General features: G+C 51.7%; 1 protein-coding gene across 1 annotated transcript in view; it reads left to right on the forward strand.

Moving 5' to 3' along the window:
* The window catches only part of Atp2c2 (ATPase secretory pathway Ca2+ transporting 2), a 58754-nt gene that overhangs the window by 14876 nt on the left and 24212 nt on the right, over positions 1-19666 (forward strand). Inside the window, exons 2-7 of the mRNA XM_032887561.1 lie at positions 4640-4750; positions 6887-7003; positions 10855-10944; positions 12383-12418; positions 12521-12582; positions 16190-16298. Of these exons, the coding sequence (XP_032743452.1) occupies positions 4640-4750; positions 6887-7003; positions 10855-10944; positions 12383-12418; positions 12521-12582; positions 16190-16298 (525 nt within the window). The remainder of the gene's footprint in view (positions 1-4639; positions 4751-6886; positions 7004-10854; positions 10945-12382; positions 12419-12520; positions 12583-16189; positions 16299-19666) is intronic.

A 19666-nucleotide genomic window follows, 5' to 3' on the forward strand; every position in this document is an offset into this window, starting at 1 on the left:
CTCGGTTTCCTCTTGCACTTGGATGGCTTAGCTTTGTCCTTGTGTTGTTACTTGTTGATTCAAGTGAAGGCGCTTGCATAATTTCTTGGCATAGTGCAGGGACTGTGGTCTCCCAGGCAGCGGGCAAGGGTTCTCTGCATTCGGGAAGAAGCCAGGGAATAAGGGACCAATGCAATGAATCACCGTGAGGGTAGACTTGGTCGGCTGCAGTGGCCAGGGCACAGGCAGGCATTGGCCTCTGTAGGGAGGAGGGTGGTGCTACCATAAGGGACATCCTGTGCTGTGAATGCCACTGCCTTCCTGCTCCTGTGCCTGTATCATCTGGCTGCCTCCCTGTGCGTGGCTGTGCCTGCAGCTGTTGTAGCCCTTTCTTTTTTTCTTTTTTTTCCAGAGCTGAGAACCGAACCCAGGGCCTTGAGCTTGCTAGGCAAGCGCTCTACCACTGAGCTAAATCCTCAACCCCTTCATGGCCCTTTCTAACAGCAACACTGATGGTTCTCACCATCTCCCCCTTCTACAGTATGTTGTAGCACCTTCCATTTTGCATGCACTGTGTTGACATTCCCGTGTAAGTTGGACTGTGGCCGCCCCCTCTCCCATGAGGCCAGTGGAGCGGTGTGGGAAGCCCGTGGATGGGCCAGCAGGTCTGAGTGTCTGGGTACAGGGAGTGCTGGAGCCTGGAGCTCGGCAGGTAGCTGATGACCACACTAGAATACCACAGTTGCTTCGGCCTAACACAAACTTCCATCACTCCAAGCTACACCCATGTGTTCCTTAGTGTTTGGAGAACAGAGTCCAACCTGGGCCTCACGTGTAAAAGTCAGTCTGACCAGGGTGGCTTCTTATGCAAGTTCCAGGGAAAGAACTGTTTCCCTGCCTCTCCCAGCTCTGGGAGGGCCACCTGCGGTTCTTAGCTTGCAACCCCCTGCCCCCTCCATCTCTGTTATAGAGTTCAATGGCTCCATCAAGACAGTACCATACATCCCTAAGTATCTCGCAAATTCTTCATACCTAGTGCCATTAGTGCCACTGAAATATGTTTCCTCCTCCTCCCTCCCTCCCTCCCTCCCTCCCTCCTCCCCATCTCTCTCTCTCTCTCTCTCTCTCTCTCTCTCTCTCTCTCTCTCTCTCTCTCACACACACACACCATACACAACAGGAGACCTATAGCTTTAAAAGAAAAAACACCATATTTTTTTTTCTTTTTTCTTTTTTTCGGAGCTGGGGACCGAACCCAGGGCCTTGCGCTTGCTAGGCAAGTGCTCTACCACTGAGCTAAATCCCCAACCCCGTATTTTTTTTTTTTTTAAATAGGACTTTACTATGTAACTCACACTGGCCTTGAAGTCTCAGCAATCCTCCTGCCTCAGTCTTCCAAGTGCAGAGAAGGCGCACAGAAGCTCAGTTTGAATAATGTTTTCAGCAGGTGTGTGTCTCAGTTTCATACGCGTGAAGGAATTCCTGACTGCCCGTCTGGATATCAGAGGTGGCAGGGCCCCTGTACTCTCGTTTATTAAGTCTGGTGCTTTCTTCAGGACCCTAGTTTCTGAAAGGAACCCTGCTGTCCCCTCATTGCGTAGGTTTGGAGTGTCTTGGTTCCTGGAAGTGCATGTAGGTCTTCCCTCTCCTTTTGTTCAGTAGTCTGCTGCATTTCTGTGATTCCCCTGCTGTGATAGCCCCTACTGCTCGGAGAAAGAAACTGAGGCGGGGTCAGTGTTTTCACGAATGTTGGAGGAACTCACGTGAAACAAGACAGAGATTCCTGGGGTCTAAGTGAAATGAGTTGGGCCCCTGTGCTGGACAGATGGGAGGCAGGGAGGATGGACAGATGGACAGGGAGGCAGAGAGGAGGACAGATAGATGCAGAGGGAAGCAGAGGAGTACGCTGGACAGATGGACGGGGAGGCAGTGTGCACTGGACAGACAAGGAGGCAGAGGAGTGCACTAGACAGATGGACAGGGAGACAGAGGAGTGCGCTGGGCAGACAGGGAGGCTCTGGACAGATGGATGGGGAGGCAGAGAGGACGGGACAGGGCTGAGGAAGGCTGTGCCCTGCTGCCCAAATGACCCCTCTACACTGAACTCCAGGGCTGTCCGTTGAGCCTGTGTCTTCCATGGGAGACTGTGCTGTCCTTTGTGGGTTCCAGCCTGAGCCTGCTGCTAGAGGAAGCTTCTCTGAGAAGTCTCTGTTGCCTCAGGGCTCCACATGGGAGCAGCAGGCTGTTTGCTGCAGGCAAACAACACTCTGGGGTCACAACGGAGGCATGGGGCAGAGAAGGTCAGCTAGTATGGGATTCTATTGTACCAAACCCACAGAGGTCAAACCTCAGAGAAAATGAGGCCGTGGCTGTAGAGATTGGGGATGTGGGGGGAAGGGAATCACCGGTTGGGAATGTTGGGGGGGGGCAGCACATGGAATGGGGGACAGACACCTAAGGGGACTGTCAGTCACAATAGCCAGGTCATGAGACATGGGTGTGTCTGATAGCAGCCAGGATCTGAATGTGTGTGTGTGTGTGTGTCTGTATATGTGAGATATGTGTGTGTATTCATGTGTGTGCATGTATATATGTCTGTGTATGCCTTTGGGTGTATGCCTGGGAGTATGTGTATATATGTATTTGTGTACACATGCATAAATGGTGTCTGCATCTGTCTATACATATATGTGTATGTATGTATGTGTGTGTGTGTGAACACCTGTGTCATGTGTCAAGGTCACTGCATTTGGGAAGGGAGTGTGGTGTAGCCAGAGGGAGAGGTACAGGTGTGCTCACATCCAGGGCGTCTTTCCATGCAGCAGGAGTAAGAGCCCAACAGTCCAGTGGTGCATATTTCTCTGTGAAGAGAGTTCGCAGCAAGCTCATTTTTGGCATGGGGGCATTCAGGTGACCAAGGAGCTGCGTCCTTACTGCCTTATAGTCTCTGGTTCTTGATACCAGAAGCAGAATCCCAGAGGCGAATGTGCTTGCTGGTCACTGTAACAAATGGGCTATTGGGCACTAACTCTTGGTGGGGTACTGCCTCGGTGAGAAAGGAAGAGGAACTTGGACTCTACCTCAGCTGAAGGAAGATGTCACCACCTCTTTCCTTCCTCCTTCCCAGTTCTCAGTGATGGCCTGAGAAGGAAAAGATGTTATCATGTCCTGGTGTCAGAATTCTGGGAAGAACACTGTAAACATCTTGATTTGCCCTGGCACTGAGGTCTGTCTATTGTCACAGTGTCCCAGGCCTCTGGGCATTTGTTGTGCCTTGGGTTCTGTGCATGGACCTCAGGCCTGGAGAACCTAACAGATGGCCTCTACCCCTTTCCTGGAATTATTTATAAAAGCTTGTAGAACTAGGGTGTGATACCACATATTACCACCAGAGGCACTCTTTTCAGTTTATGCTAGACCCGAATTCCTGTGGTGAGGCTTCAGGGTTTTGAACATGTAAAATGTCACCCTAATCTTGTTAAAGAAGTTGTTTCGTACAGCTGGACAGATCATTGAGACAGCAAAGTGCTTTGATATACAGACATGACCATGTTCCACACAGGCATGAGTAGGGTGGTACACATGTGTAATACGCCTGTAACCTAACCCCAGGCAGAGGAATACAGAACCAGGTGGGGCCTCAGGGCTCAGTGGCCAACCAGACTCACCAATATGTGAATCTTTGCTTCAGTGAGAGCCCTGTCTCCTAAAAAACAGTGAACACAGTGATGGAAAATACCGTGTTGACCATGTCACATGTATGTGCACATTATACATGCATGTTGACTATATGCATAAGCATACTACACACACATGCTGACCACATGTATGTGCATACTACACATGCATGTTGACCATGTGTATGTGCATACTATACATACACGTTGATTACATGTGTGCACACTACATACATATGTTGACCACATGTATGCACACACTACACAAGTACGTTGACCGTGTGTATGTGCATACTATAATGCATGTTGACTACATGTATGATGCATGCTACACACACATGTTGACCATGTCACACATATATCATATACACACCAAAATATAATAAAACACACCATACACATATTATACACACATACGACATACATACTCATACATCACCACACATATACCAATACACACACTAGAATATAATAATAAAAACATAACATACATATACCATACACACATACAATAATACACATATTCATACAGCACCACCACCACACACACACAAGAACATAATAATAACAATGACATAAAAGGTTATTTCCAGACAGATGTGTCAGTATTAGCCAATGACTATAAGTAAACCCCACAGGCCCCTAGCAGGATGGCTAGGAGCTGAATCTAACCCGTGCTGAGGAGACCTGAGCACCTGTGGAAAGAGCAGTGTGGCATCCTGCACCGTCACTGACACAGAGAGAAAGCACAGATGGACGGTGCTGGGCGTATGACTGTCTCTGGAGAGTTCACACTGGGAAAATCACTTTGGTTGACGAGGGAGCTTGGGGACTGAAGCCACCTGTCTCCTGATGTAGAAGCAGATCTCAAGGGTTGGCTCATGTACTTGATGAATGTTTATCTTGCATATGTGTGCCCTGCTTTACCCGAGGCCCCCTAGCAAGATGTCCTGTGCTCACCCCCTGCGCTGCTCTCTCCACAGATTGATGAACAGTGCGAGCTGAAAGCTATCGAAAGAGAAAAGGCAGTCGCAGCCCTGCCACCCAGGGAAGCATGCAAATGCAGCAAGGAGGAGTTGGCCAGAACCTTCCACGTAAGAACTTTGTCACGGTGTCTATTTTATATCTGTCGTGAAAGACAGTGCAGCTTATGGGGTGAGGGCTATACTGACTCACAGTTCCAGGTACAGTGCAGACATAGAGACAGAGCGTGAGGCAGCCGGTCTCACTGCCTCTGAGCCAGGAAGCAGAGAGAGTCGGATGCCAATGCTTACCTGGGCCTCCCACTCAGGATGGAGCTACGTACATTCAGGGTGGGTCCTACCTCAGTTAGGTCTCTCTGGAAATGCCCTCATAAGACATATCCCGAATTGATTTCACGGGCACTCCAAGTCCTGTCAAGTCAACAAGGTGAGCCAGCACGTCTCCGATACCATCGTGAGGTAGTGTGTGGATTGAGAGAAAGCACCACGAAGCTATGGGTGTGGAGTGATTTGGATCTCTGCACAAAATCTCAGTCAGCGGTGCCCCTGTCCCAGGAGCCACCCGCCTCAGCCCCTGCTAGAGTCCTTCCACCCGCTGCTCCTTTGTCAATGATGAGAACGGAAACTGTGAGGAAACTGCTCAGCCTGGCTCTCTCCAGCCTCTTCTCATTGGGGCTCAACCTCTTCACCACGCCTGCCTCTCACTCTTCATCTTTTATGGTGTGGAGATGCCAGCTACAGACACATTCTCATGAGTGCCTGAGGGAATTAGAACTTGTGAGCAGTGTAGGAGAGGCACCAACCCTGGCCTAGGAGTCCAACCCCTGGCGCCACAGGATGATGCCAACATCCTATCTTTAGCTTATGTTACTTGGAACACTAAGCAGACTGGTGACATGCGTGTACACACGTGTGCATGCATGTTTGTATGTGTACATGTGTGTATTGGTATGTTGTGTGCATGCACGTGTGCATGAATCACATGTATGGGTAGGGGTGTTTATGTGTGCATATTATATTATTACATGCGCAGATGTGTACCTGTGCATAGGTATTGGGATGTACGTCAGTGTACATGTATATATGTGTGTATATATGTGTGTATAGGCGCCCAGTGTCTGCTTCCTCTTTGGGGTAACCAGGCCACAGCACACCGAGCTGGAGTGCAGGGAGGGAAGCCTAGCTGGGTGTGGGTGAGTGCAGTGAGGATCGTGGTAAGTACTGAGCGTGTAGACAATGACGACACCTGGGAACAGCTTAGAGAACTGGTTCCTTTATTGAGGGGTGGTATTTATGCCCATGGAATGGTGGCCAGGGTCTCTGAGGCAAGGTTTGTGTGGTCCTGTACCGTTGGCCAGGGTAAGGCTGTAGATGAAGATGCTTCTCAGGGACTTGTAGGCGGTGGGGAGGGGAAGCTCATAAGGTCAAACTGGCGGGGTAATAAATTCTTAGGATGGTTGACGGTTGGGGAGCTGGCTTTATGGGGCCAGGTTGGGAGGTTGCCAGGTTGCCAATTCCTGGCATCCTTGAGTTTGAGGTATGCAGGGTTGAAGCTCTCTCAACCCTTCCTCTGTAGCCCTAGGCCACTGGGGTCTCACAGCCCCTCCCTTTTGTTTTATAAAGGAGCAGTGTCGTCATAGTCAACATCTATGTTGGGAATGGTTTGATGTTGAGTCAGAACCTGACTGGCAGTGATTTTCACCTCCCATTCGGCTGTAGTCCCAGATGAAATGAAAGTATGTGTCAACAGTAATGAAGATGTATTTTGGGGCACCGATTTGGGGAGCGTGGGTTGACATCAATTTGCCAGAGGGTATTGGCTTTGGTGGGGTCCATGGTGTGTAGTGCAGAAGAGGAACGCGTTTTTGGTATCCTCCGAGCAAGAGGAAGGTCGGAGAAATGCGTGTGAAGCCCGAGTGTGTGCGTGTGCCTGTGCATGTGTGTGTGAACAGAATTGGTCTGATTGTTTAAGAGAACTCGTAAACACTCCTATGGGGACAACCTGGTCAGTGAGGGCATTTCTCTCAGATACGAGACCTGGCAAAGGGTTATGGGACCTTATGTGCTGGTGTGCAGGGGAGAGGCCCTCCCTCCCCTTTCAAGTGTCTTCTCCTCCAGGGACAAGCCCACTTTCCTAGTCCCCTCCCGGCCCCAGAAGATGCTGGCTCTCACCAGGCACCTGTGACTTCACTCTTTGGCCCTCGCTGGAGCTGGCACTGCTCACCCTACATTCCTATCTCCTTCTAGGTGGACCTGGACAGCGGCCTGTCAGAATTTGCAGTGGCCCAGCGTAGGCTGGTCCATGGCTGGAACGAGTTTGTCACTGATAACACTGAGCCTGTGTGGAAGAAATACCTGGATCAGGTAGGGACAAGACATCCTTCTCTGTAGTCACCCGGGGCACAGGCCAGGAAGGGCGGGTCAAGCATTCATTCTTTAAATATTGATCCTGGGTGTCCTTGGATGGGTTGCACCTAGGGTGTCGAATGAATAAGTTTCAAGATAAACAGTTTTGTCCTTTTGGATGCCCAGAGCCTCCAGGAGGAACCTTGCCTAAGTGACCATAAGACGTAGGTGGCCATAACACATAGGTGGCTATAACCCTTACTAGAAACCAAAGACACTAGGGACACTTGCATGCTGAATGGTGAGTAAATAAGTTGTGTCATTTTATTTTATCATCTCCCTAAAGCTATTTGCAAAGGGGCGGGGGAGCTTGGCCGGGGAGCAGGAAACCCTTCCCCATGGCACACGGATTTGCCAGAGAAAGCAAAGAGACACACGGGATCTCCTGGCAAAAGAGCATTTCAGAAGGCCAAGAAAGAATTAAGAAGGAGTGTTCCTCAAGAGACTCTAAAAGTGAAGAAGGTACTGTCAGGCTGAAGAGACGGCTCGGCCGGTAAAGTGGTTTTGCCACACGAGCACAAGGCATTTGGCTTCCAGAACCTACTCAGTTCAAAGCTGAATATGGTGCTGTGTGGTTGAAATCCTAGTACCAGGGAGGTGGAGACAGGTGGATCTAGCCAGCCTAGCCTACTTAGTGAGCTCTAGGCTAGTAAAAGATCACGCATACACACACACACACACACACACACACACACACACACACACACACACACACACACACACACACACACACACACACGCATGCACTCACGCACGCACGCACGCACGCACGCACGCACGGCGGAGGGGGTCAGGCAAAGACAGAGGCACAGACACACCCCTGTGGTTCTGAACTTCAAGTTTACCTGATCATCTTGGGTACAGAAACTCAAAGTCCCACAGCATTAGGCTGCGATGCTGAGGGCATTCATACCCTGCAGCCTGTCCCTGGGTACCAGCCCATCTTAGCTGATGAGGTCCGAGCTGGTCTGGTGCTGACCGATGTTCTACAAGTCAAATTCGTAGCCACCATTAGGGTATGACCACAGCTGCCAGTTCTGGTTTAGAAGTCTGTATTTTCCCCCCAACCCAGTGCCAATTCTCAATCCCAGCGACCAGGCAGAGTACTCCAACACCGGAGGCCTCCAGGTAGTGGCTCTCCCTCCTTCATTTCTCATACAGGCTAGGCCTCCCCACTTCCTGTTTGTAGACTCCAGGACTGCCCTTAAGCTGCAGCTGCCCTCTGATTGGTTCTGTTTAAAGCTTTCTTGTTTGATTGGTCCAAGGTCCAATCACGGTTCGGGAAGCATCTTTTCAAGTGGGCTTTACCTAGAAGGCTACCCAGTTCTTAGTGCCCTGCATTGACGCTTTTGGCACCAAAATTGGTTTATAGGTTTTGGGGTGGATCTGGCCAAACCCAGAAGAGTCATTGTCCAGACGGTAGAGGCTGCCGGAAGTTAGAGCCCAAGGAGGGAGGCGCAGACCAGACAGGGCTAAAACAGCTCTGCCCCATTGGCTTTCTACTAGATGCTCACCCTGTCTTTTCCTCTGGAGCCCTCTGCTTACACACTGAAGGCTCCCTGCAACACTTCTCAGGACCCTCCCCCCCACCACCACCCGTGCCAAAGACTCTCTCTCCATCTTTTCGTGGGCTAAGGGCCGGCTCACGTATCTCCGTCCTCTATAAATTCAAGGACACACCTATGTTAAGTGACTGGAGTCCATGGTCCTATGGGCACACAGCTTCTCTCTGTGCACCCTGCATACATTCACCCCTTCCTTACAGTCACTAAACTGCTATGAGGCAGCCATGGGGGAAACCTCCTTTATGTCCTCTGTGACCAGTGGACTGACCGCTGAGTCTCAGAAAGGCTATGAACAAGACCCACTCATAGCTCTGGGTGGCTGGTCCCTTTATGTGGCTGTGACAATCTTTGGAGCATGGTAGGCTCTGGGAAGGAGACGTCAGTATCCTATGACATTGTTCTTGTGGAGCACACTGGATGGATCTGTGTGCTCTGGAGTAGGTCTTGGGCTTTGTGGAGATGAGGTCCCTTCTCCTTGCCAGCAGACCCCACCCCGTGTGTCTCAGACCCAACTCCAGAGCTTGAAAGCATCCCACTGTGTGGTGGGATTCTCTCTGAAGGACCAACTACTCCTATCCCTTCCCATCCCTCCTCCCTGCAGCCCTGGCGGGGAGGTGGAGGAGGAGGAAGAGGAAGAGGAGGAGGAGGAGGAGGAGGAGGAGGAGGAGGAGGAGGAGGAGAAGGAGGAGGAGGAGGGCAGCAGCAGCAGCAGCAGCAGCAGCTTCCTGCTGGGTCAGGAGCCGTTCCTGGAGTTGCACAGCCAATGTTTGTCCATTCCACCAGTACCAAATCCTACCATATCCTCCTGGTTTCACCGGCCTTGGCCACTTACTGAGCCCTGGGCAGGCTACTCTCAGTACCATGGCTCCAAAGAGCCAGCAGCAACTGGGCATGGAGACTCTTACATGGAATCCTAACACTCAAGAGGCTGAGGCAGAAGGATTGCTGTGAGTTCTGGGTCAGCCTATGCTAGAGAGTGAGATGCTGACCCAGAGAACTTAAAGTAATCAGGCATGCCACAGACACTTGAACATGAAAAGGACCAAGAATTCAAGCCCATTCTTGACCATGTGGCAAGTCTGAGGGGCGACTGAGCTATGGAGACCCCATCCCAAAAAATGAAAATGAAAGAGAAACAAGGGAAGGGGAGGGAAAGGGAGAGGAGAAAAAGACAGAGTTCCTATGCACTAGGAACTGGAAGCTGGGGGCTGGAAGAAGTCGGAGGTAGGTCCACATTGTGAGTCGATGGTGGAGACAGGCAGGGAAAACCAAGATTCCTGAGTTCTTGTCCCACCACTGGAGCCCGTGCTGGATCATGAAAACACTGTGACATCACCAGGGTAGGCGAGGCCTGTGATCTCAGGACTGTCACCTCCCAGCTGTCAAGTATAGATGGGGTGGTAGGATCAAAGTGTCTTTGTGCCTCTGGTGTGGAAGAGGCATCTGCTAGGGCCAGCTCAGGGCTGCTGTGTGAGCTACCTCAACCCACCGGGATAAACGTGACAGCTCCAGGGGTGATGGTGGGGTTAGCCCCGTCATGTGTCACACCAACACACACTGCAGTGCTCCTCACGGGCTGTGGGACCCATGCACCGAGCCATATTTCCTTTTGTGCCTTGGCTGCTGGGAAGCTCAGAGGCAGAGATCTGCTTAAGATCCCCCTGATCTCCTTGACTCTGCTGTCTGGTCTTTAGTGTGTTCGTACTTCCGTTCGATTCTCTGTAACATGAGTTGTCACAGCATGAGAGATCGACAGGCAAAGCACCAGTGGAAAGTTCTTTGGAGAGATCTTTGGGACTTCAGTGCCTAAGTGGCATGGGGTGACACGTGTGGGGCTAAGAGGAACATCACTAGAGTCCCCAGATGTTATCACAGGACGGGGTGATTGTGGTACACAGGGTTTGGGGGGGGGGTCTGTTGCAGCAAGAGAGGAGTGTTTGCTGGTGGTAGCCAGGACGGGCATTTACCGTGTATCCCAAAGAGAGCCTTGAAGGGAGATGTGTACCCAGACGAGACAAAGAACCCAAAGTCAGGGCCAGGTCTGGGTGAGGACAGAGTCAGGATTAGCCCACAGGTCTGTCAATGGTAGACCTACCTACAGAGGAGGAATAATGGGTTGAGCAGTCCCCTGTGTAGGGAGGATTGGAAGCCTGGCCTCACGGGAAGGTCTGAGCTGCCCAACAGCTGCAGGTAGAAACCTCCGCTGGCTTCTGTGGCATGAAGGTTCTGTGATTCATCTTTCAGTTCAGGAACCCCCTGATCCTGCTGCTGCTGGGCTCATCCGTGGTGAGCGTCCTCACCAAAGAGTATGAAGACGCCATCAGCATTGCCCTGGTGAGTGACTGGTGGCCTCCACTCCTGGACTGGGATGCTCAGGGCTGGTCGTGCCTGCTGCATCCGTCTTTCCAAAAAAATGATCATGGTTTGCGTATGTACGCATGCATGCGTGTGGGAGGGAACACACGTGTGCACCTGTAGGCCGACCTCATTCCTCAGGCACCATTCATCTTGTTCTCTGAGACAAGGTCTCTCACCAAGTAGGTTCTCACTAGACAAGGTCTAGCTCACCAAGTAGGCTAGGCTGTCTAGCTATCAAGTCCCAGGATTCCACCTGTCCCTGCCTCCCCAGTGCTGGGGCTGCGGGGATGCACCCCTGCGCCTGGCTTTTTACTTGGGTTCTGGGGATCAAACTAAGCCTTTCACACCCACAAGGCGAGCATGTCACCAATGGAGCCATCTCCCTAGCCCAGCTATTCCACAAGATAAAAGGGGGTGGGAGTTCACTGTGAGCAAAGTAAGAAAGGGACAGATAAAAACAAGCAAGTCCCCACCACTTGCCTTTCTGCCAGCATTGAGGGGTCTGTGTGGCATAGGCAGCCACACAGCCTGAAGGGGGTCTGTTTGGGGCAGGCTGTTTGCCGTCCTCTCCCCTCCCTGTGAGGTCTGAGTATGTTATATAATGCAGTTACTCCCCCTTAGTTTGCTGCAACCAAATGCCAAAAAGAAGCATCTCTGAAGAGGTTGTTTGGGCTCTAGTTTTAAAAGGGGACAGTCCAGCTGGTGGTGAAGGCCAGGTTGTGGTATTGGAATGGATACACATACACACACACACACTCTCTCTCTCTCTCTCTCTCTCTCTCTCTCTCTCTCTCTCTCTCTCTCTCTCTCTCTCTCTCAGAGTTTGTGTTCCTGCACAAACATCAGGGCCAAGAAGCAAGTTGGGGAGGAAAGGGTTTATTCAGCTTACACTTCCACATTGCTGCTCATCACCAAAGGAAGTCAGGACTGGAACTCAAGCAGGTCAGGAAGCAGGAGCTGGTGCAGAGGCCATGGAGGGTGCTACTTACTGGCTTGCTTCCCCTGGCTTGTTCAGCTTGCTCTCTTATAGAACCCAAGACTACCAGCCCAGGGATGGCACCACCCACAATGGGCTGGGTCCTCCCGGCTTGATCACTAGTTGAGAAAATGCCTTACAGCTGGGTCTCATGGAGGCATTTCCTCAAGGGAGGCTCCTTTCTCTGTGATAACTCCAGCTTGTGACAAGTTGACACACAAAATCAGCCTATAAATATATAATATATACATATATATATATATATATATATATATATATATATATATATATATATATTATACATAGGCCTTGGACCACAGGTCTTTACCACTGGGCTTGGAGCACAGTGTGTATTCAGAGCCCCTGTGCCCAGCAGTGCAGCCAGAGCCTCACTGTAAGTCGGGCTCACACCCCCCCTCCCGGCATCCTGTCTTCTAGGCCGTCCTCATCGTGGTGACTGTTGGCTTCATCCAGGTGCGTACATCCCGAGTCCCATCTGGGAGGAGTAGCTGGGACGTGGTGGGCATTTGTCGGGGTCCCACCCTTGAACAGCACATCTGATGTGCTTCCTGCCAGGAGTACAGGTCGGAGAAGTCTCTGGAAGAGCTCACCAAGCTGGTACCTCCAGAGTGCAACTGGTAAGTCAGGGCTCCACGGAAGGAGCTGATGTGTTTGACAAATGCCTGGCCAATGCTGTCACCTTCGTGGTGTGTCGTGGGGAGAGCTGTCTTGGTCTCACTGCGGGTGAGGAGACCTGGTATCTGCCTTGGTGGTTGTTTGCTGTGTGACCACAGACAACAGGAGGCTCCACCTCTCTGAACCTCTGCTCTGGCATTGGGGCCTAGCTTGACTTGGCAGGGGTTGGGGGGAAGAGCTTGGAAAATGAAGCAGAAACCTGAGTCTTGCCTGAGGAGAGGAGCCAAGAATGCCGAAGTTAAGCTGGGGCAGTAACTCGCCCAGCCACAGAGCCCGGGGCTGACTGGCGTGGCTGAATGTGGAGGGCAGTCCTAGCCACTATTGTATTGTTGTGAAGAGACACCATGACCAAGGCAACTCATAAAGGAGGAGATTACTAGGGGTCACTGTTTCAGAAGGGGGGTTCATAATCACAGGGGCAGGGAGCATGGCAGCAGGCAGATAGGTGTGGCACTGGAGCAGTGACTGAGAGCTTACATTTGAGACACAGAGACAACAACCATGAGGCGGGGGAAGGAGGGAGGTACAGAGAGAAAGCAAGCCCAAGAGTGCCAGCCAGCCAAGAAGGATAGCATGAGCTTTTAAAATCCCCCCAGTGACACACCTCCTCCAACAAAACCACACCTCCTCCTCCAAGACCACACCTCCTCCAACTAGGCCATACCTCCTCCAACAAAACCACACCTCCTCCAACAAAACCACACCTCCTCCTCCAAGACCACACCTCCTCCAACAAGAGCACACCTCCTCCAACCAGGCCACACCCCTCCAACAAGGCCACACCTCCTCCAACAAGGCCACACCTCCTCCAACAAGGCCACACCTCCTCCAACAAGGCCACACCTCCTCCAACAAGGCCATACCTCCTAATCGTTCCCAAACAGATCCATAAACTGGGACCAAGCATTCAAACGTATGAGACTGTGGGACTCATTCTCATTTGAACTAGCACAAGGGTGTTCTCTCTTTAATTGGATCAGAACTCTGGGCAGGTGATGGCCTCTGGCCAGCCCACATGCAACTCCTCTACTATTTCTGTCCCCAGCTCCCATCAATGATGTTTAAAAAGGAAAATTTAAAAAAACAACAAAAGCACCCATCTGTCCTTCACAGCCCTTCGACCTAGGGCAACATGCATCGGTAGAAACTTCTGGAAGTATCGTCTAACCGGCTCTGAACAATGTGGGGTCTCTAGCCATGGTTTCTAAGAAGAGCCCCAAGTGTGGCTGACTGGGGAGGCAGAGTCCTTATTATCTGTCCTTTGATTTTATTTTTTTTTTTTTTTTTTTTTTTTTTCCGGAGCTGGGGACCAACCCAGGGCCTTGGGTTTTCTAGGCAAGCGCTCTACCACTGAGCTAAATCCCCAACCCCCCTTTGATTTTATTAAAGTAAGCATGTAGACGTGATGAGGTGCTTGGATAGAGAGGAGTCTGAATACATTAGGGGCCAACTACATTTCTTTAGAGATTTACTTATTTGTGTGTATTTGAATCAGTGTTGCATGCCGTGGTATGTGTAAGGTCAACTTGGGAGAGCCAGTTCTCTCCTGCCATGGGCTTCTAGGGGTCAAACTCAGGTAGTCAGGTTTGACCTTGCTGAGCCATCTTCCGGCTCTGGGGCCAGCTTTTAAGGGCATCATGTAGAATTCACAAGCTACCCTGAGAACTGAAGTAGCTCACCCACAGACCTGACTGAGGGCCCCACATGTGGCTGGGTCTCCTCAGTACCTGTGCTGATCATAATGGAGGACTAGAGGTTCCATATGGCCTCAGATGTTAGGAGACTCAGGACAGTCAGCTCGGCTCTGAGCCTGCCCGGAGGTTTTCAGGAACACCCACGGCATGAGTTGGGGCTTTAGATGAGAGGAAAGCCTCGTGGGTCATGGGTCTATCTGTTCTTCCAAGGTGCCAGCAGTTATGGGTTGCATGTGACAGACAGACAGACACAGTGACAGACAAATGCAAGACCGAGGAAGAGGGGCACAGTTGGGATGGTGAAGGAAATATGACCCATAGGCAGGATGAACATCCCAGGAGTTGTAAGGGACAATGACTATCTGGGTTTACTCACTGTTGAAGGGCGAGGCTGTTAGAAACCCAGACAGGTGACATTATCTGCTGAGCATCCAGAAATGAGTGATCTATGATGATGACCGGACTTTAAGCTTAAATACCAAGTCTTGACCTTTCCATAGTATGGTGCGTTAGCGAGAGCCCTGAGGCCAATTCAGAGACCATTTCCCTTTCAAAGCAGGGCCAAGGACCCGATGAGGTGCTCGGCAAGGAGACCACACTGGTGAGAGGAGTGGGGGGAACTGCAGGCCTCCGAGAACTCGGCGTCCTCCTCACGAGTAAAGACAGTGTTGTGAGGCAAGAGATGGGATAAATGGGAAGCAGCCGGTGCTCACCACTTCCAAATCCCAAACCATCAAACCAACATAACCCACAGGGAGATGGCAGGGGTGTGGGGGGACAAGGACAGCTCTGATTATTACCAGGCAACCCTGACAGGACACTGAAGGCAGGGAGGACACTGAAGGAAGAACCTGTGGAACAGCAGGAGTGAACCTGGTGTTCTTGGCTACAAAGAATGGAAAATTTTATTGTGCAGAACACAAGGAAACGATATCATGTCATAGCAAGGGATCAGAGTGGGGGTTGATTGACACGGTGCCATGGGCTTGGCCTTGCCTCCTCATTCTGACTGGCTTCCCTAGAGGGTCCAAGGTGGCTGCCACAGCTCCAGCCATCACGGTCACAAACATATTAAGGTCCCACCGAAGAGACTGTGTGTACAGGGCAAGGAAACTTTTCTCACAAGTTCCAGCCAACGCCTCGTGTCTCACCAGTCAGGGGCTCTGTGATGTGCTCATGTCTAAGCCTGTCACAGGCAAAGAGGGAACCACTCTGATGATTATACCCAGGTATGGCCCACTAGCTAAATAGACAGGTGGCTGTAGAGGAGGGAGAAGGCCTAAGCAAAATCAAGTCTCCTGCCAGGAGGAAGGGGTTTCCTACTCCATCTGTCAAGGTCTAAAAAGACCACGGAAATGGGTGTGCTTAAGGCCTGAGTGGAGGGTTTGGGCAGAGACCTTGTCCTAGCTCTCCTTAGCTGCTGAGCTAGGAGAACTAGAAGGAGGACATTTGCAGTAGAAACCTCCCCATACAGTCATAGGTGTGGAGTTATGCACTGAGGAGGGCCAGGCGTCCCAGGCATTGAAGCTACCGCCCTGACGGTATCCTTCCTTCCTGGCCTCCAAGCCAGGGCATCTCAGCATCAAGTGTGTTTTCCCAGGTGACATTGAAGGCCATAACTAGATGGCCTCTGCCCACTGAACCTTCCAGAGCCAGTAGCCTCATTTCTCAGGAGACCCAGGGCCTCTCAGTAGCCATATGTCTTCCCGAAGTATTCTGAGATACAAGAGTTTAAAAAGTGGGACTGAAAGGTCTCGAGAGTTCGCCTTCAATAAAAATGCCAAGTCGATCTGTTCATCTAGTTGTCAGAGGGCATGAAATGGGGGGTCACCATGCTGCCTCCTCTCCCACACAGCCTGAGAGACGGCAAGCTCCGGCACATGCTCGCCCGAGACCTGGTTCCAGGAGACGTTGTGTCCTTGTCCATGGGAGACCGGATCCCTGCCGACATCCGACTCACTGAGGTGAGCACCACTCGACCCCGTAGCCTGCTGGCCCTGGTGTACAGGCAGTGGCAGGGACCCCCAAATCTACCATTACCCAACAGCTTTTTCTTCTAGAACTGAGGTTCCCCTGGCTGTGTGGCTTCCATTCCAGATGGGTTACTCATTGTCAACACTGGTCCAAAAATATTAGTAATTGTCTTCTCTCTTGAGAAAGACAGAGAGACAGATAGAGACCGAGAGACCATTTATTATAATCTGTTCTTTTAGTTGAGTATCCTCTAGGGAGCTGGAAACACAGCTGCATGGCGGGGAGGGCGGCAGCCAGCACTGGCCTAACACATCTTGGGTATGTGGGGGTTTGTGCATTATGTGTGCAAGCTTGTGTGTGTGCATGCGAGCCTGGAGGCTGCAGAACCATCTTGGGTGTCATTTCTCAGACACTGTGTTCCTTGAGTCCAGGGCTCGCTAAGTAGCCTCAACTGGCTGAACAGTTAGCCCCGCAGACCTGCCTGTCTCTGTCTCCCTAGCTCTGGGATTACCATTATGTGCTATTGCCGTGCCAGCAGCTGCGGGCCACCACCACTACCTTCTTCCTCCTCCTCCACCCCCTCCTTCTCCTCCTCCTACTTCCTTGCTCCTTTATATCCTCCTCCCCTTCCTCCTGCTCCCCCTCTTCTTCCTCCTCCTCCTCTTCCCCTTCCTCCTTTGCTTCCTCCTCCTCCCCTCCCTCTTCTTCCCCTCCCTCCTTTTCTCCTTCCTCCCCTCCCTCTTCTTCCCCTCCCTCCTTTTCTCCTTCCTCCCCTCCCTCCTCTTCCCCTTCCTCCTCCCCTTCCCTTCCTCCTCCTTTTCCTCCTCCTCCCCTCCCTCCTTTTCTCCTTCCTCCCCTCCCTCCTCTTCCCCTTCCTCCTCCTCTTCCCTTCCTCCTCCTTTTCCTCCTCCCTTCCTCTTCCTCTTCCCTTCCTCCTCCTTTTCCTCCTCCCTTCCTCTTCCTCTTCCCTTCCTCCTCCTTTTCCTCCTCCCTTCCTCCTTTGCTTCCTCCTCCCCCCCTCCCTCTTCTTCCCCTTCCTCCTCCTCTTCCCTTCCTCCTCCTTTTCCTCCTCCCTTCCTCCTTTGCTTCCTCCTCCTCCCCTCCCTCCTCCTCCTCCCCTTCCTCCTCCTCCTCTTCCCCTTCCTCCTTTGCTTCCTCCTCCCCTCCCTCTTCTTCCCCTCCTCCTTTTCTCCTTCCTCCCTCCTCCTCTTCCCCCCCTTCCTCCTCTTCTCTTCCTCCTCCTTTTCCTCCTCCCTTCCTCTTCCTCTTCCCTTCCTCCTCCTTTTCCTCCTCCCTTCCTCTTCCTCTTCCCTTCCTCCTCCTTTTCCTCCTCCCTTCCTCCTTTGCTTCCTCCTCCTCCCTCCCTCTTCTTCCCCTCCCTCCTCCTCTTCCCTTCCTCCTCCTTTTCCTCCTCCCTTCCTCCTTTGCTTCCTCCTCCTCCCCTCCCTGCTCCTCCTCCCCTTCCTCCTCCTCCTTTTTTTCCTCCCTCTCCCCTTCCTCGTCTTCCTCCTTGTCATTGTCTTCTCTCTTTTCTTCCTACATGGGTCTGGGATTCAGATCAGGTCCCTGTACTAGCAAGACAAGCATTTTACTGACTAAACTATCTCCCCACCCAGGGAATGTGGTTTACTAAGCAGATGACAATGTTAAAACCATCCAGGGCAGGACTGGGTGGGCTATGGGCTGCTTCATAGCAAAGAGGGACACTGAGGCAGAGAGCCACCAAGTGCAGCAGAGGTCTGGTTTGGTGACCCTGGTGAAGATGTCGCCTCTCACACCTCGAAGATTCTAGTAGCATGCATGGGGCAGTGTGAGATGATGCTACGTTCTGGAGAAAGGACTGGGCGGGCAGTCACACGAGCGACAGATTCTCCCAAGAACAAACGAGTACTGCTTAGGCTCTCAGTGAGATGAATGGAAAGTAACCGAGGTTTATCCATGGAGTTCTGAGGACGCGGAGCTCTTTCTGCCGCAAGTGTTCTTGGGAGGCGAAGAGGCACAGCCATGAGAGGGGCTGCACATGAGGCTGGTTTTGAACTCAGCACCTAAAATGCCAAGTGTGAAGTAACCTGGAGCTCTCTGCTTACCCGCTTCGTGCCTCAGTTTCTTTAAATGTATCACAGGAGGTGGTAACAGCCCGGAGCTGTTAGGAGGATTAAGTCGCTTCGTAGATAGAGAACTGTGGGGACACTGGCTGGCTCATAAACTCAGTCTGTGTGAGGAACAGGAGAGCCTTGGGCTGGCCCAGCGTCTCACTACATAACAGACATTTGTCCAGACTGCTCAGAGAATCAGATAATCCACCGCCTGTAATAGCCCAGGTATTGGCGGGTGATTTAAGCTTACATATCCCTGAGTAGACTTCAGGCTTCCAGGTCAGTTTAAGCATCGCCCGGACTGCTGCTACCTGCTCTCGCAGCCTCATGTTTATTTCAGCAACACCTGCACGTATTGGGAACTCAAAGATGACACCATCGTGCTCCGCACATCTCCCTGTTGGCATTTTGCAGCTCCCTGGGACAATCAATAGCTTTGTTTATTCACGGCAGAAAACCTTTATCAGCCATTAAGCTCTGAGACGTGGGAGTGCTCAGCCCTGACCAGTGAGTTCCGGGAACAGGAGGTTCAGAAGCTTCAAGACAGGACCCACAATAGCCTGTGCACAGTTGTATGGTGTCCCAAAGCCTTACCTTCTGCTCCCCTGAGTGGGAACAGAGGCAAAAGTTCTTTGGCTATTCTTTCTGGCTGTGGAGTCTAAAGCGAAGACAACTCCAAGTAAGCTTTATGGAGAGGTCTTACTAGGGGCAGGATTGTAGGGGAGTGAGCAGAAGTACACACGTGGCCCAGGAAAGGAGAGAGCCTTTGTGGGCTCCATCCTCCAGCACAGCCGCCTTGGTCACGCTACGGCTATGTGGGTTATGTCCTCAGTTCTGCCTTGGACTCACTCATGTCTCTTCCCACCCAACCCCGGCCTCATCCCCTGAGACTGTGTCCTCCGCACCTTCTCGTTCAGACGCTCTGTCAGAGGCTCCTGGGAGGAGACCAGTGTTTTATCTATGATCATAGACTGCAAACTGCACTCTAGGCCACCAGAGCCGTGTGAACTGTGGTGTAGCCCTACCAGCTTGGCCCCGCTAGTGATGTTACTGCCATCTTGGCTTTGTCTGCACACCCTGGGATGTCCCCTCAAATTGAAGCTGCGTAAAGACACATTTGTTAGAGCGTTTCCCCGGCACTAACACGTGTGGTTATGCTTGTATTTAAGGAGCCTATTGACCCTGTGGGAGTCTCTCTTGGAACCTCCTCATAGCCTATAGGGCTGTACAGCCTCCCAAGGTGGCACTTGGGGTAGCTTTGA

This window comes from Rattus rattus, chromosome 17 (assembly GCF_011064425.1).
Source record: "Rattus rattus isolate New Zealand chromosome 17, Rrattus_CSIRO_v1, whole genome shotgun sequence".
In the NCBI taxonomy this organism is placed as follows: domain Eukaryota; kingdom Metazoa; phylum Chordata; class Mammalia; order Rodentia; family Muridae; genus Rattus; species Rattus rattus.